Here is a 15,554-nt window from a genome sequence, read left to right as displayed (position 1 = left end):
TCTGTGCCATTGTTCATTATGTTTGTATATTCTATCCTTTTTCCCTACCCTTTGTCTGTGTTATCTATTTAGATTGTAAGCTTTTGTGGCTGAGACTGGCTATTACTCTGAGTTTGTACAGGGCCTACCACAATGGGGCCCTGTACTCAGTCAGTTCCTAGGCACTACCATGATAAATACATTTTTAAAGATTGTAATATTTGTTTATGAGAAATCTAGAGTTGTTGGCTGTCCTGATGTTGCATGAGACACTACACTGATGGTTTCAAAGAATGAAGTGGTATTTTGTTATTACTGAATATCAATCTAAAAATTAGATTTTTCTGAAGATTTGGGTTACAGAGAACTGTAAAGTACATAGATATTGGAGTTCAATATATAATCAAAGTATAATCATACGTTCAGGCCTCAGTGGCTCGACCTATGGCATTTTAAATTTTGTATATATATTTTTTCTATAATATGTGAAGAAAAAGTACAAATGTAATTAAAGAGAATATGTAGAATAAATGTAAATATTTTACTTTTATATACCCTAGCTTATCTGCCATAACCTGCAGCTATGTAATCTTTGTCTCAATATTCTACACAGTTTTTTTCATGTGGTAATTCAGGAGCCAGTTAACTCCATTTTGTAACTCATTTTATGCAGTTATTGGTAAGTAACCTCTGACAGCGACTCAATGAAATTATGATTACTATGCTGTCATTCTGTGTAGCTTGATTGCAAAGGAAGATTGCATTTTACAGAAAAAATTGATATAACTTTAAGAATGTGGATTATGTCCCAAAATATTGCTGTTATTACAACAACAAAAAAAGCATGCAAGATTCTGACTGAAAACCTGTGGAACCCAGAACATTGACCACAATGGAAGAGTTATTTAATTAATAAATAATTTAAAAAAACTGAGTAGAACATTGAGGCAATGAGAACAGCATTAAAGGCAATAGCAAGTAAAACTGAAAGTTGTCAGGCATTCTGCAGATTATTATTTATCATTATGAGTAGCGCGATAGTATGCAGAGACCCCAGTCAGGCTCAGCTGCTCATGCTAGGCATTGTACTAACACATGCTAAGAAATGGTCTGTAAGAGTGATGTAAATGTGGGCAACAAAGAGGGCAAAGTTTCCCATGATTTAAAGAAAATGACTGTAAAATATAGGATTGAGTACTGTATGTGGAATATGCTGTATTATATAACTTTCTTGCATTTTAAAAACCAACATTTTAGCTTGGACCAGTTGAAGTTCAGATGTTAATGTAACAAAAGAGATAATTAAAAAATTATCAAAGGATTACAAACAGGAGTTAGTCCATGTCATCTCTGTATTGTAATAGAAGGAAAAAGGTTTAAAAATAACATGATCTGTTGACCCTTAGTGACATGAATAATCTGTACTTATTTCAGGGTCAGACACTTATTACACATGTCTGAAGAAAAATAGTAAAATGCTGTGATTCTAGGAGGGAACAAATGAGCTATTCACAGCTCCCCAATCTGGGTCCCCTTTTGTTGTAGCTGAGTACTCAGCTTTTAGTGTGTAACAGCGTGAAAGCTTGCTTTAAACTATGGTGACTGCTTGTGGCGGCAAGGGGCCGATCCATTCTCAAGGGCATAGTAGGGAATCCACAGTTGGCTAGATCTGCCACATTTATGACCTCTTTGTGTCGATGAACCAGTACGAAAGTGGTGTACTGCAGTGAAGTGTCTGGCTCTAGAAGGTGGTTGGTTTGTTTGTGTGTGTGCTTTTTAAGTATATAATTATTTCAAGGACATTTTCAGACCAGAAAACACTTATTTTTTATGTTGGATCCTGCATATGGTATGGTACTTCTTAGAGGCTTGGAGAATCTTTTTCTTTCTTTCTTTCTTTCTTTCTTTCTTTCTTTCTTTCTTTCTTTCTTTCTTTCTTTCTTTCTTTCTCATTTTTTAGCAATATTTTCAATATTTTGTTCTGGGCTTTAGCTATACAACTCCTTTTAGCATTAAGTGGAGCTACACGGCTAAAACTGTGTACTGAGCTGAAACTACACCTCCTACAATTTTATAACGGTGTTAGAGACATCAAAAACTTATTACCAGTGAATGTTTATAACTATTTCTAATAGGAGGAAAATAAGAGGTTTTACTTTATATGTTGCTGAAATGCAAGTCTTGGTCCTACTTGGCTTTAAGAACAAGGCTAAATTCAGTAACTGCTTGCAGTCTATATTTTAAATATAAACCCCATGAAATTACTCTTAAAACTATTTCAAATATCGGACTTCTTGACTTCCCACATTTTAACCCTATCTACTCCATTTAATTATAACAATAAGACTTTCCACTTCACAAGATTTTGAGCCACTTTGAAGTGATCGATGCTTCACTCATTATTCTCCAAAGAAATCACAAATTATTGATAATCTTCTGTGTTTTAATTTGTAAATAATTGTTTATTAAGATCTATACTATATTGAAATTATAATAGAACTGGTAACATCTGTAGTTAAAGTTGCATAATACTTTCTGTTGTAAGACCCCATTTTCAATTGCTAATAACTTCACCAAACTTTAAGTGTTGGGGCTGAAATTTTCCATGTTTGCTCTCTGTCTCAGCTGACTTGCAAAAAACACCGTCCAACTGTTTCTTTGAAGAGCTCTAACACCTCCATGCTATAGAGCAGGGACTTGAAATTTAGCAGAGGGATAGTGTGAGGCCAATTCCTTTTTCCGTTCTTATGAAAACCCACTCAGATTTGTCCAAGTTCTAAGTCTGTGAGCATCATCCTTTACATGTGTTCAGTATAGCCTTTAGCGTGGCAGTGCTAAAATGTCTGAACGTTCCATGTGCCTTAAACCTTTCCCAGCCCAATATGAGCTCATTACATGCCAATTGCACTGAGTATACGCCCATCCTCTACTGAACCTGCTATGTGTTAAGCATAGTGCAAGAACACCAGATGGGAGATGCAATGGATTTAGGCAATCCTCTATCCTAGGGGACTATACCATAGATTGTGAGTCAGTTGGTGACCTCAGCCTCAGATTCTAGCCTCAGCCCTTCCACTGACGGGGGTTATTTCTGTTAATTTTACAGACTTTATAAGTTATCAAAGCCTTGTATTCCTACTGTAGCATAGCATACCCACCTGTTTTACAGACAGGGTAACTAAGAGGTTGCCCAGCGTCATTTCTGGTAGAACTGGGAGTTCACACAGCATTAAAGAATGAATATACCAAATCTATATGTGTATCTGTGCTGTCTGTAACCATTAGACCACATGACCCTCCAGAGTAGAGGTCTGCTTGGGCCTAAGTTTTTGACTTGGACCCAACTTAGACCCAAGCTCACACAACCTAAGAGGGTCAGGTTGTTTTCTGACCCAATCCGGTGCCTTCCCCCTGAACCTGAGTCAGCTCCACAGCTGCCATCTCCTGCCTATGGGGTCAGCTCTCCTCCTCTTGCCCAGGAGGTGGCGAGACAGTGGCTGTGTGCCCTGCTTCTGCTGTCTGCCACATCCTGCTGCACTGTGCATGCTGTAGAGTGAGAGGTGCTCTGACTCACCAGCACACTGTCTCCAGAGCACACACAACATATCAAGGTGGCGATGGCCTGCAGGGATGGGGCATACAGCTAAGGTGGTGACAGCCCCAAAGGCAGAAGGAGGGAAGCGAACGCAAGCCTCAGACAGTCCATTTGTTTTCCCACCCAAGCCAACCCAAACACTTGTAGTTGGGTTCTTTTGGGTTCAGGGTGGGTTGTGGGCTCTACTCCAGGCTGGGAATTAAACCCTGGATTCCCGATTCCCAGTATTTCTCTGCTATCAATTAGTTGTATAAACTACTGGCAAAGAGTGTGTTGCATTGCCCTGCAGTGTTGCTTACTACTTTAATGTAGTCTCTAGAAGTCTGTGCTGTGAATCCAAAGGTGGTGGGTTCCCTACTGATGACCAGTGATAATCAATATGGATCCATATGATGGAATTTCTGGTTTTTCAGTTGCTCTTAAAAATAAGGGTGGGAAAAAGGGGGAAATTACCTATAAAGTTGAAAAATAATTTTAAAAGAACATTAAGGTTGCAAAGTCAAGTACTCAGACGTTAGGAAAAAGACATGTTAAGGTTGTCCGTGTAACCTTAATTTATTTTCCTTGCACATATGAACTGTGATACAGCCTTTAATTACATACCATTCTGCCACCCTGTCTCTCCTTGTAGAAGTCACTTAGGGCTTGTCTACGTATGTAGTTATTTCTGATTAACCATTCTTAATTAACTCCATGTGTGGACATTCTCATTCCACATCGAGTTAATCTGGGATAACGTGCACATCACTGTTGCCCAGTTTACACCGCCCTTACTTCCTTGCACCAGCTACCTTGATTGGCAGAAGCTCAAAGAGGAAAGTAGCTCAGTTATATGCTTCCAGTCTGCTCCTGTGGCAGTGCAACAATGCACTGCCCCTTGCTTGGAGCTTGTGACAGCCACAGCTGAGTCCTGTATTAGTAATCCTGGGTACCAATAACATTCTAGCTCAGTTCTACAAACTTTTATTGGAACCAATCTTGTATTTCCATTAACACAGCCATGGCAGATCTAATCCTGCTCCCATTTCAATCAGTTTTTCTACTGACCACAATGTGCTATTAATAATCTGAAATAGCATAACTTTATTGTAGAAATCTAGAGAAAAATCTAAGCACCCATCTATTTCCATTTTACTGACACTATTTGTTGTCTAAATATTAATATTAATGGCTCGGTATCAGTAATTTTAAGTTGTGAGTACAAACTAGAAAATCCCAATATCTAGATATTCAGTATACTGGTTAGTTGCACAATATGTTTACAAGTAAAATTATAATAAACCTATGTAGTAGTGGAATCATTAACAAAGAATTAGAAACAGAACATCACACTCAGTGAAGAAGCAAAATACAAATATTTCTTTTAAAATTCTGTGAGAAACTGTCAATAAGTACCAGAAAAAATGCAATGTTAAAAATAAGTTAAAACAAACCAAATCAATTAATTGCATTCAAAAATGTGGGTTTATAGAAGGATAAGTGTCCAACTCAACATGCTTTTTCTCTGTCTACTGTAGTTACTATGGTCACAGATATGTTATATAGGAAGGGTTCTGGTTCTTTTTTTATATGTACTCTTTGGTACATTAAATAGATCAAATAAGATTTATTTTGTTTATCTTATAATAATGTACCACCTGATGTTGTCTTTACTGAATCTTGTGAACTTTTTCCGATGACAGTAAAATCTACATGTACTTATACTAGCACTTTCATTTTAATTGTAGTTCCTAAATAAAAGTCAATTGGGTTAATGTTTTGTTGAAGTCTAGGTTTTCCGAAATTAAGCTAACTTGCTGTTTAAGTTACAAATTGATCATCATCTTCCTTTTTTTTTCTTTGCAAGTGACTGAACTTGGGGGAGGGGGACATTATTTTCACATTGCTCTTTGGGGGCATATGCAGGTAATTCTCAAATTCTTACTGATGATTTGCCCACATATTTAAATCAGCTGTTCACTGGTTGGAAGATTGTTGCAAGAAAAAACAAAACAAAACCAGAGTGGATGCTTTACTTTAGATCTTTAAAGCTTATGCTGTGTCTGCTTTTCTCTGCTTCAATAATTATTGTCCACTTTTATATGCATCACTAAATAATTCAGAAACCACCAGGTCAGGAATATTAAGGGCCACATCCGACCTTCTTTCCTTGCACAAAGCTTGCATTGAACTAAATGAAAGTCATGCATAAAAAAGTAAAACAGGATTTGGTGCTACTAGAATTAGGTACGACCACATACACAAGATGTATTTCACCCTTGATTCACTCAAAAAAAATAATTTGTTCCGAATAGTGAGGAATTGTATATTATGTGTTTGTCATTTATTGTTTATTTGATCAGCTTGTAACGACGTATACATGTTTTTGTCTCACTTTTTTTTTTCTGTTTTGCTTATATGAATGCAGAAGGAGATGAAGAAAACAAGCATATTGGAGAGCAGGGGTCAGAGGTTGAGGCAGGTCTGTCTGACCACATCTGCATATCCCCTTTAGATATATATTCCCTATGAGCACATATATTCTCTAGCTAGCTTGGAAATATATTAAAATGCAAAAGCCAGACAGTAATAATTTCATTACATTTAAGTTGAAAGCAAACAAAACCAGTGCATCATGGATTATTTAAAATGCTTACAGGGACACTGTCAAGCATTTCTCAATCAAATGTTGAACATACAAAATTGTTATAATCTTGTCATCTGCATTCTAGAGATCCATTTTCATAAAAATCCTCTGTTCTGTCACCAAGAACAAATCTCACCATTTATTAAATGCATAGTCTTGCAATATTTTTCTTGTGTTGCTGCAGAGTTAGCCATCCAATCATCAGAATAAGCCCAGGTTAATTAACAAGCCCTGTCACAGAACCGTGTTAACATTAGTCACAGTGCTTTTGACAAGCAAGGAAGTAAAGACTTTGTCATATTGCTCTATTGTCCATAAAAAATACAGCTGGGTAGAAAGTACAAAATGAGCAGAGAAGATTGTTATTTTAAGGCTCCTAAGTATGTATTTCAAGCAATGGCCCTGATCCTGCTTGCAAAAAATTTTAGTTGATACAAATGGGAGGTCAAGTATGAGGAGGGCTGAGGGAAATCAGACCCCCTAGAGGCTAAAAAAACAAAATTTGAAACTCTTTTATAATGGACACTGTCCCTTGTAAATCAAATAGAAATGCAAATGGTAAATAATTTTTTTTAAATTGTCCCAAATACTAGTGTGCTCAAAATGTTTAGGATAGCTTATTCTAATAACAGAAAACATGCTTCCTACAGTTACAATAACACAGAGAGCTCAAAAGGATTTATTTGGTCGTCTAGCTCTCAAAATTTGCAGCCTTGCTCTCAAAATTCTTCTTTAAAGGAAGAATGTTAAAAAGACATAAATGTATAGTTTCACATATTACAACTTAAGTAGGTCAAAGACAGTTTATCTGTTACAATTTTCAGGTTAAAGCTCATCTCACAAATAATTTGTTCTGTGGGTGTAGTCTTTGACCTACAGCATTTATTTATTTTCAGAGTGGAATTAGTAGAGCAATGTAGTTGTGCCTTTGTGATCATAGACACTTGCTATTTTTATTAAGTTGCACATTTTACATTGTTCTTTTTGTTGTTGTGTCTCTGTATGTGTATTGTGCAGTCATTTGCAGTTTTGTGATAGTTCAAACGTAGTGCATGGATTTGTATTTTCATAGTTTCCACTTTCCTCTGGTGTGCTATGCTTAAGTTGTTCGTGTTATCATTAGTCTTAATTATTAATCATCATTGTCTGTTTTTAATATCATAAAGATTATGAGGAAAAACAACAAAATCCATCGATTAATGGGAGAAAAGGCAAGTTTATAACATAGTGGATTTTGGGGTATCTGGAGATTCATCACTTGTATTTTGTATTGCACATCTCTGTGTTTCTTAGTTATATTAGTTTAAAATAAGTAACTCCATTCATGTTTAGCTTTTATGTTCTGTCTTACTTTCTTGAACCTCTTTTACAATTATTATCTGTGTGATTTTTAATCTTTCTTGGAACTAGTAGTTCCAACATTTTTGACCCTTATTTATGACACAATACTGAAATTAGAATTTACACCTTCTTAATGTGTAGTTAAGTTAACTATTAGTTATACGTGTAGTTAAGTTAACTAAGTTAACTGCAGAGGGGTCAAGTTTTTCCATCTTGATGCTTTCCATTAGTCCAGATGAACAAGGTCCCAATCTGCTAAGTCCGAAGGGACTGAGTAAACTTTATAATAATTTACAGAGTAGACTGCATTGTCATCCAGTTTTTACCAGTCATTTACCTAATCAGGCTATATATTTTGCAAGTTTGGCACATTTTTACTAATCACATTACAGTGGAATCCTCTTAATTGGTACATCCTGGTGGAAATAGGCTCATGCCATTAGACAATCTTCCCAATTATCTGGGCTTCATAGGAATACATTTTTCTTGTAAATACTCACTTCTGTTTCATGAAAACAAGTATAGTATAAAGCACTCAGACATTCAAACATATAGGTTGACTTAGTCATAATTGGAACAGGAAAGCAGAATGAAGCACCCACAGGGCTTAACAAGATTTTTATACTAGAAAATAGCAATTCATGTTTGTAAATTACTGTGATAGCTTTGAAGACATCATGTGTGCCTTTATCCAGCTTTTAGCGATACTGAAAAATGCATTACATTGACCCTTTTCATCCATTAAGAAGGCTTTCTTTTATCAGAGGGCTGATTAAGGACTAGATAGTGCCCTGTCTTTATGCAGCGGCACAGAAGCAAGAGTAAATATTCCCCTTACCCTCCTTCTCTCCCTACAGCCCATGAAAGGGCTAGCCACAATTTCAAGTCCACAACTTTGGGGAGCCCACAGGCTCCTTCCAAGAACAGGTTGGCAGGGAGGATTACAGTAGGCATTAGGGAGAGCCATGGCGCTACCTTCCCCTACGCTGGCTCATTGTGTGCATGTTGTGTGGAGTCTTTTTAGAGGTGGGTAATCAATTATTTCTCTCTCCCCACCCCAGTGCAGCCAGGTTGTCATATTACACACAATGGGGCAGTGTACCTTGCACCAATCTGTTACTGTATACTCCATGCTAAAGCATAATCTAGCCCTGACTGAATTCTACTGTGTAAACTTTATTGATCAGATTCTGTGCTTCAGTGGTAATTACCGGATAGTTCACTGATTATATTGCATTGTAGGGTCAAATTCTGGTCCTATTGAAGTTCTGGGGTTTTTGCCATTGGCTTCAGTAGGACTAGAAATTGGTTCTCATTGATAAAATTTATAGTGTACATAGTTTGATTTCAAGCACAATTTGCCTTCGTAAATTGAACTACAAACCTGTCCTTTGCATACTCGTATAGATCAAATAGCTTACTCTATAACAGTGAACTGTATATTTAGTATATTGCTAAACTGTATTCAGAATAGTTCACTTTTATGTATTTAGTCATCTGTCTAATGGGACCAGTTTACATTTTGTTTTTGTCGAAAGCTCTTGTTGCACCTCAGAGCTCCTTGCCTCCAAAGCAGCAGAGTTTGTGTCTGATTCTTGGGCCCAAACAGCCGATTCCCAAAAATATTAAGTCCCCCGGACTCTGTTCCATTCCTGTGTAAATTGTTGCCTTTTCGTTTCTCTTATGTGACGCTGTTGGATAATGGTTTGGGATTCTGAGAGAAGGCTGCTGGTATTGTTCTCCTTCTTTGGTATGTGCTAATTAGGGCTCATAATAGATGACATATTTAGAGCTATGGAACCTGAAAACCTTTCTGTTTTCTCTTCCCTTGTTCTTTATAAAGTTTTACTTAATTTGCATTTGAATGTCTCTGTCAACTTTTACTCTGATATTTGAGCCTTGGGATGGAGTAATATGATATCAATTGGGAAGTATGGTGAGATCTGATATAAATTAAGAGGAATTCACAGAATAGATTTTACAAAAGATTCTGTATTGCATCAGGAAGAGTATCACAAAGTAAACCTCAAAAAATCACATATCTCATATAGCCATTAAAATTTTTTAAAGGTATGAGAGTGCAGATACCCACTAGGAAGAGGCTCAACGTAGAGCTCTGAAATGTCACCCACTGTCTCTATGAAATATCTAATACTAATGGAAATCTTTTTATGCCTGTATATGTTTCTTGGGAACGAGAACAAATTTCAGCTCACAGAATTGCCTACCAATCAATTTATAAGGAAAAGGGGTTTGCTCTGTCATAGAATTTGGTCACTCAAACCACCTCACTGTTTAGCCTTTTTCCAGATCATTCATGAATATGTTGAACAGTACTGGTTCCAGTACAGGGACACCACTATTTACCTCTCTCCATTCTGAAAACTGACCATTTATTCCTACCTCGTGTTTCCTATCTTTTAACCAGTTACTGATCCATAAGAGGACCTTCCCTCTTATCCCATGACAGCTCACTTTGCTTAAAAGCCTTTGGTGAGGACCTTGTCAAAGGCTTTCTGAAAGTCGAATTACACTATATCCACTGGATCCCCCACCCCCATCCACATGTTTGTTGACACTCTCAAGGAATTCTAATAGATTGGTGAGACATGATTTCCCTTTACATAAGCCATATTGACTCTTCCCCAACAAATGATGTTCATCTATGTGTCTGATAGTTCTGTTCTTTACTATAGTTTCAACCAGTTTGCCTGGTACGGAAGTTAGGTTTACAGGCCTGTAATTGCTGGGATTACCTCTGAAGCCTTTTTTAAAAATTGGCATTACATTAGCTATCTTCCCATCATCTGGTACAGAGGCTGATTTAAGTGATAGGTTACATTCCATAGTTATGTCATATTTGAGTTTCTTCAGAACTCTTGGGTGAATACCATTTTGTCCTGGTGACTTATTATTGTTTAATGGATCCGTTTGTTCCAAAACCTCCTCCAATGACACCTCAATAGGGGACATTTCCTCTGATTTGTCACTTAAAAATGGCTCAGGTGTGGGAATCTCCCTCCCATCCAGGTTTTTCCAGGTTGTGTCATGCTGCATTATCATGTAATGATTAATTTTAATTGTCTTTTTGATTAACAAATTCTAAATAATTTGCTCAACTTGACTGCTTTATTAAGAACACACCTTTTTCAGTAAAGTAGGAACAGCTTACTGTATGAAAGTATTATTCAGCTAGGAAAGTATGCATTATAGATGACAAGACTTGTTGTCTTGCTTAATGTAGTTTTAAATGAGATCTTGTAATCATTACCATATACTGTATGATAGCTACATAAAGTCTTAATAACCTTGTAAATATAAGAAATAACATGTATAAACTATTGTATTTTAAATAGTTTGAACAAAATCTATAGTTTTCTGGTTGTAGATGAACCTATGCAAAAAATTAATGAAGAAACAGATTAATCATAAACACTAAAGATGCAGAATTGTGTTGTGTAGCAGAAATAGTTCCTCAAATGTGCCAAGAAATATAGATAGATGAATCACAATGTTATATTTTCAGAATTTATAAGAGAAGGTCTTTTGTACAGATTCCACTTAGGTATTACATTGTTTAATGTATAGGCAATGTATAGTGTGGATCTTTGAAGTATAACTTTAAGAACTATCTGCACCAAGTAGAAACTTATCCTCTGCATTCTGCAGTGTGGGTCTTTTCTGCAGTGTGAGTCTATCAGTATTCTGATTTCAGTCTCTGCATGAAACTTTCACTTACATTTGTGAGAGTGCTGAATGCAAAATGAATGTAGCAACGGAGATCTGAAGTAGTGCAGAGCAGAAGGGAGAATTTTGTTCCACATTTGCATTGTCCATAATCCTCTAAATTTCTTTATTACAATGTTTGCAAAACTCCTTGACTACTAACTGTCAGATGTTCTATTAAACTCCATTCTGATTGAGACTGTTGGCCGAGTCCTTCTGTCCAGATTCAGGCAAGCCTCTCTGTGAATTCAGTAGGAGTTAGGGCTGCAGTGTTGGACTCTGAAGATGTTTTGTTTTTTTCCCTCCCTCTTCCTCCAAAACCCCCCACAAAAACCAAAATCAAACCAAAAGCCATTAAAGAGTCATTTTGATTTGGGGCCCGATCCTGCAGCCCTCACCTACTGAAGTGACTCATGTTACCTTAACAGGACTACTCATTTAAGTAAGGCCTACAGGATCAGGCCATTAGGCCTGTTGTATCATACTTGCTTCTAATGTGTTATGTGCATGTAACCAGAAGAGGGAGCAAAACTTCCATCTTTTAAAAGCAAAGTCATAATATTTAGAAACCCAAAAAACCTACCCAGCTGTAAGGAAAAATCTCAGTGCTGGCTTAAAAACAACACATTTGCTCATTTGCAGTGTCTCTTTGACCAACAGATCTTGGTTGAATAAAAGATATTACCTCACCCAACTTATCTCTCTAATATTTGCTCATTGTTATTTAAATATATTCATACAATTTGAAAGTTCCATTTACCCATTAAATTACTACTTCAAATCTATTGATTTTATAGTTTTATGAAATGTATCTAGTATTCTTAATACTTGGCAAAATCAATAATATTTATACTAATAATATCAATGTATTTTGATTTTGGGAAGAGGTGATATCAATTAAGCAGTGATGCAAGTAGTGTTCAGCTAAGTATTTTGTTTGAGTAATGGTACATAAGTAATTTCTTTTAAATTCTCAAGGAATAGGAGTCTGTATACAATCCCCCCCCCCGCAAAAAAATGGAAGAAACCGCCAGTACAGTACATTATTTTAAAAAAAAATAACAAGACATGGATGGTATTTGCATTTAGAGAGTATTGCAATAAGGATTCCCATTCCATTCCCCTAAGTGATTTGCTACTACAAATAATTGAATTACCAAAAGTCTGTGAAAGAAATAACTGGAGGAAAAAATTAAACTAAACTGTATTAGAATACATACTAGCTATAGTAATATAAAATATAGACAGCTGGCTCTATTTTTATCAGTGCCCAAAGGATGTACACTAAAACTCTTCATGAGCCCTAGTAAGTGTTGTTCATATACATTTCCACTGCAGTCACAGGAAGGAACAAAGTACAAGTTGTTTTCAGAACGTGTAGACTCAACAAGGAAGTTCAAGCCAGAACAATAAACAATTGGGAGAGCATGTATTGTATATATTTTTCTATAACATTAAAGATAGTTAAAACTAATATGCAAGAAAAGATTTAAAAATGAACACAGAATTATTTACACACATAAAGAGAGTAGGAAGAAGGGCTCTTAATATCTGAAACTTATGGAATGATCTCTTTTAATGAAAAATTATTTGACACTCAAAGTCACATTTTGTCAAAACAATGAACTCCTGCAAAAGGCACTAGTTGATAATACAAGATCGATGACGGGTTCTCAAACTGGGGGTTGGGACCCCTTAGTGGGTCGCGAGGTTATTACATGGGGGTCATGAGCTGTCAGACTCCACCCCAAACCTCGCTTTGCCTCCTGCATTTATACTGGTGTTAAATATATAAAAAAGTGTTTTTAATGTATTAGGGTGGGTCGCACTCAGGGGCTTGCTATGTGAAAGGGGTCACCAGTACAAAAGTTTGAGAATCACTGATCTATGGTGAGTCTTTAATAAGAAAGAAAACCAGTTTCTTGAGGTGGTATCAAATTGAAGCTTTACACAGGCTGTGCCATTCTGGAATTAATTCTAGGAATCTGGCTTACTAAGATTAAAAATAGTTATGTAGATGAGTTACGATAAGTTTTGTAATATCAGTTGTCTAATCATCTCTAAACAAAGAACATGGTAATAAATTGATAGCAAAATGAAATGTATAGCAAATCAATATATACAGTATGTGTGTATTATAATACCTAGGATAGACATTGAAGAGTTATTGAATAATCCATAAAAACTTTGGCCAAATTATCAACTGTTGATGGGCACTGTAAGAGATAAAAATATTTGAGTATTGCTGGGTGAATATATTGCTTGGGTGAAATGCTCTGGGTAAGAGTGTGATAGGATTTCCATTATAAGATCCTATTTTCAGAGTTTATAACATGACTGAATGCAAGCTGGTGTATGACACGGCCCAGAGAAATGGTGTTATCGTTACTAAATGTTGATATAATTGGATTTTTATAAGATACACCGTAGAAATTTTATTTATATAACATATTGAGTACAAAGGGTCTGGAAAGCTGTCCTGATGGGCAGCTGTAGATTCTTCTGGTGTGAGGAAGTCCTACACTGGCATAAAGCCAACACAGCTGGGTCTATGCCATTCCTTCCTGGCCTTCATGACATGAGCAGCATGTTAAGATGGAAGGTGGGACTGGAGTTTCTCCAGATAATATAATAGGTCCTGGCTGGCTCAGATATGAGGGAAGCGCAACAATGTTTTAAAGCCACCTTTGCCCTCCTCCCATTCCTATGCCAAGTGGTGCTCTGGCACAACTGAGAATCTGGCCTAAAGTGTGCGTATGTATTGACCACACTGTCTTTTTTTCATTCTCTTAACGCTGAAAAGAGGACTTTTCATCGTAAAGTAAAAATTTGTATAATGTGGACCAGGCCTTTTCGATGGCCTAATAAATCTATCCCTACTTCACATCATTCATCTTTCTTAGTCTATTAGTGCATGAGCATTTGATGTTACATGTAATTTCTCTGCCTTTGACAATTTATGTAATAGGATTAACAGTATTTCAGTGTGCTGCTCTGTATTTCATAAGTCACTAGTCAGAGCCACCCTTGATTAATTTTTACAGTAGTTGTCTCCAGACATTAGTAAGACTTTAATTGCCTTTTGGGGATTCATTTATAGTGTGAGGAATAGAAAGAAGTTCTCAGAGTTTTCATCTGTAAGGAAAGGTCACTACATTAAGTTTGTTCTAATTCGAAAAGCGAAGACTTTCTGGTGACTTAATTGAAACTTTAGAAATTTGGAACTGAATTGATAAAAACAGATTCAGAGAGAGTGGATTTAATCTAAAATATTGGAAATTTGGATAAAATGGAAAGTGCATGAAAAAGGGTTTGATGCACAGGGTAAATAACGTATAATTTTAGCTTACTGAGGGACGTTTTCTCCCCTACTACAGAAAAACACATGGAAAGGGGAGAACTTACCTAGGAAAGATCCAGAGCTTCAGTAACCCTGCAATTTTGCTGCATCATCACTAGCACTGCAGTTTTGCATCATCCCAATTCATGTGAAGGATTGGTGGGGGTTAAGAAGTAGCCAAGGGCATGGACAAAGGTGGTCACAAAGTCTGAGAATCTACATGTTATTATCATTTATTATTTTGATATTGCCAAGAGAGTGTTATACACTGCATATTGAGTAAAGACATGGGAAACCCAGTGAATACTAAGGTCAGTGATTGCATCCCCCATATCTAATAGGTAAGCATCTGGATCTATCCAGCTGTCAAATCTCCTTAGCCCCAGAGTTGCTTTTGAAGGCTATAGAACTCTGCATGAAGATTTTATCTTCTACTTGGTGCAGGACCCCACAAAATCTAAGTTGGCTCTGTTGTGTGTTTTTTCATTGCTCTTAGATCTTCTGTAAACATAAATCAAACACTTGATACAGGAGAGACTAAATGATCATATTATATGCTGTCTGTACTTGACTTTACTTATTCCTTGACTTTAGCAAAGCTTTTGACACAGTCTCCCACAGTATTCCTGCCAGCAAGTTAAAGAAGTATGGGCTGAATGAATGGAGTATAAGGTGGACAGAAAGCTGGCTAGATCATTGGGGTCAACAGGTAGTGATCAATGACTCCTTGTCTAGTTGGCAGCCGGTATTAAGCGGAGTGCCCCAAGGGTCTGTCCTGGGGCCGGTTTTGTCCAATATCTTCATTAATGATCTGGAGGATGGCATGGATTGCACCCTCAGCAAGTTTGCAGATGACACTAAACTGGGAGGAGAGGTAGATACACTGGAGGGTAGGGATAGGATACAGAGGGACCTAGACAAATTAGAGGATTCGGCCAAAAGAAATT

At 36.7% G+C, this 15,554-nt stretch overlaps 1 protein-coding gene across 50 annotated transcripts in view; it reads left to right on the top strand.

Annotated features, from left to right (window-relative positions):
• Positions 1-15,554, top strand: part of RIMS2 (regulating synaptic membrane exocytosis 2) — a 737,322-nt gene that overhangs the window by 549,627 nt on the left and 172,141 nt on the right. The window contains exon 25 of one of the 50 annotated variants that reach the window (XM_048841444.2): positions 5,982-6,035. The exons of the other annotated variants lie outside the window; for them this stretch is intronic. Within the exon in view, the coding sequence (XP_048697401.1) occupies positions 5,982-6,035 (54 nt within the window). The remainder of the gene's footprint in view (positions 1-5,981; positions 6,036-15,554) is intronic. 50 annotated transcript variants of the gene reach the window in all.

Source organism: Caretta caretta, chromosome 2, assembly GCF_965140235.1.
Source record: "Caretta caretta isolate rCarCar2 chromosome 2, rCarCar1.hap1, whole genome shotgun sequence".
Classification (NCBI taxonomy): Eukaryota; Metazoa; Chordata; order Testudines; family Cheloniidae; genus Caretta; species Caretta caretta.
Note: the sequence above shows the minus strand (reverse complement) of the source record. Positions and strands in the feature narration are given on the sequence as shown.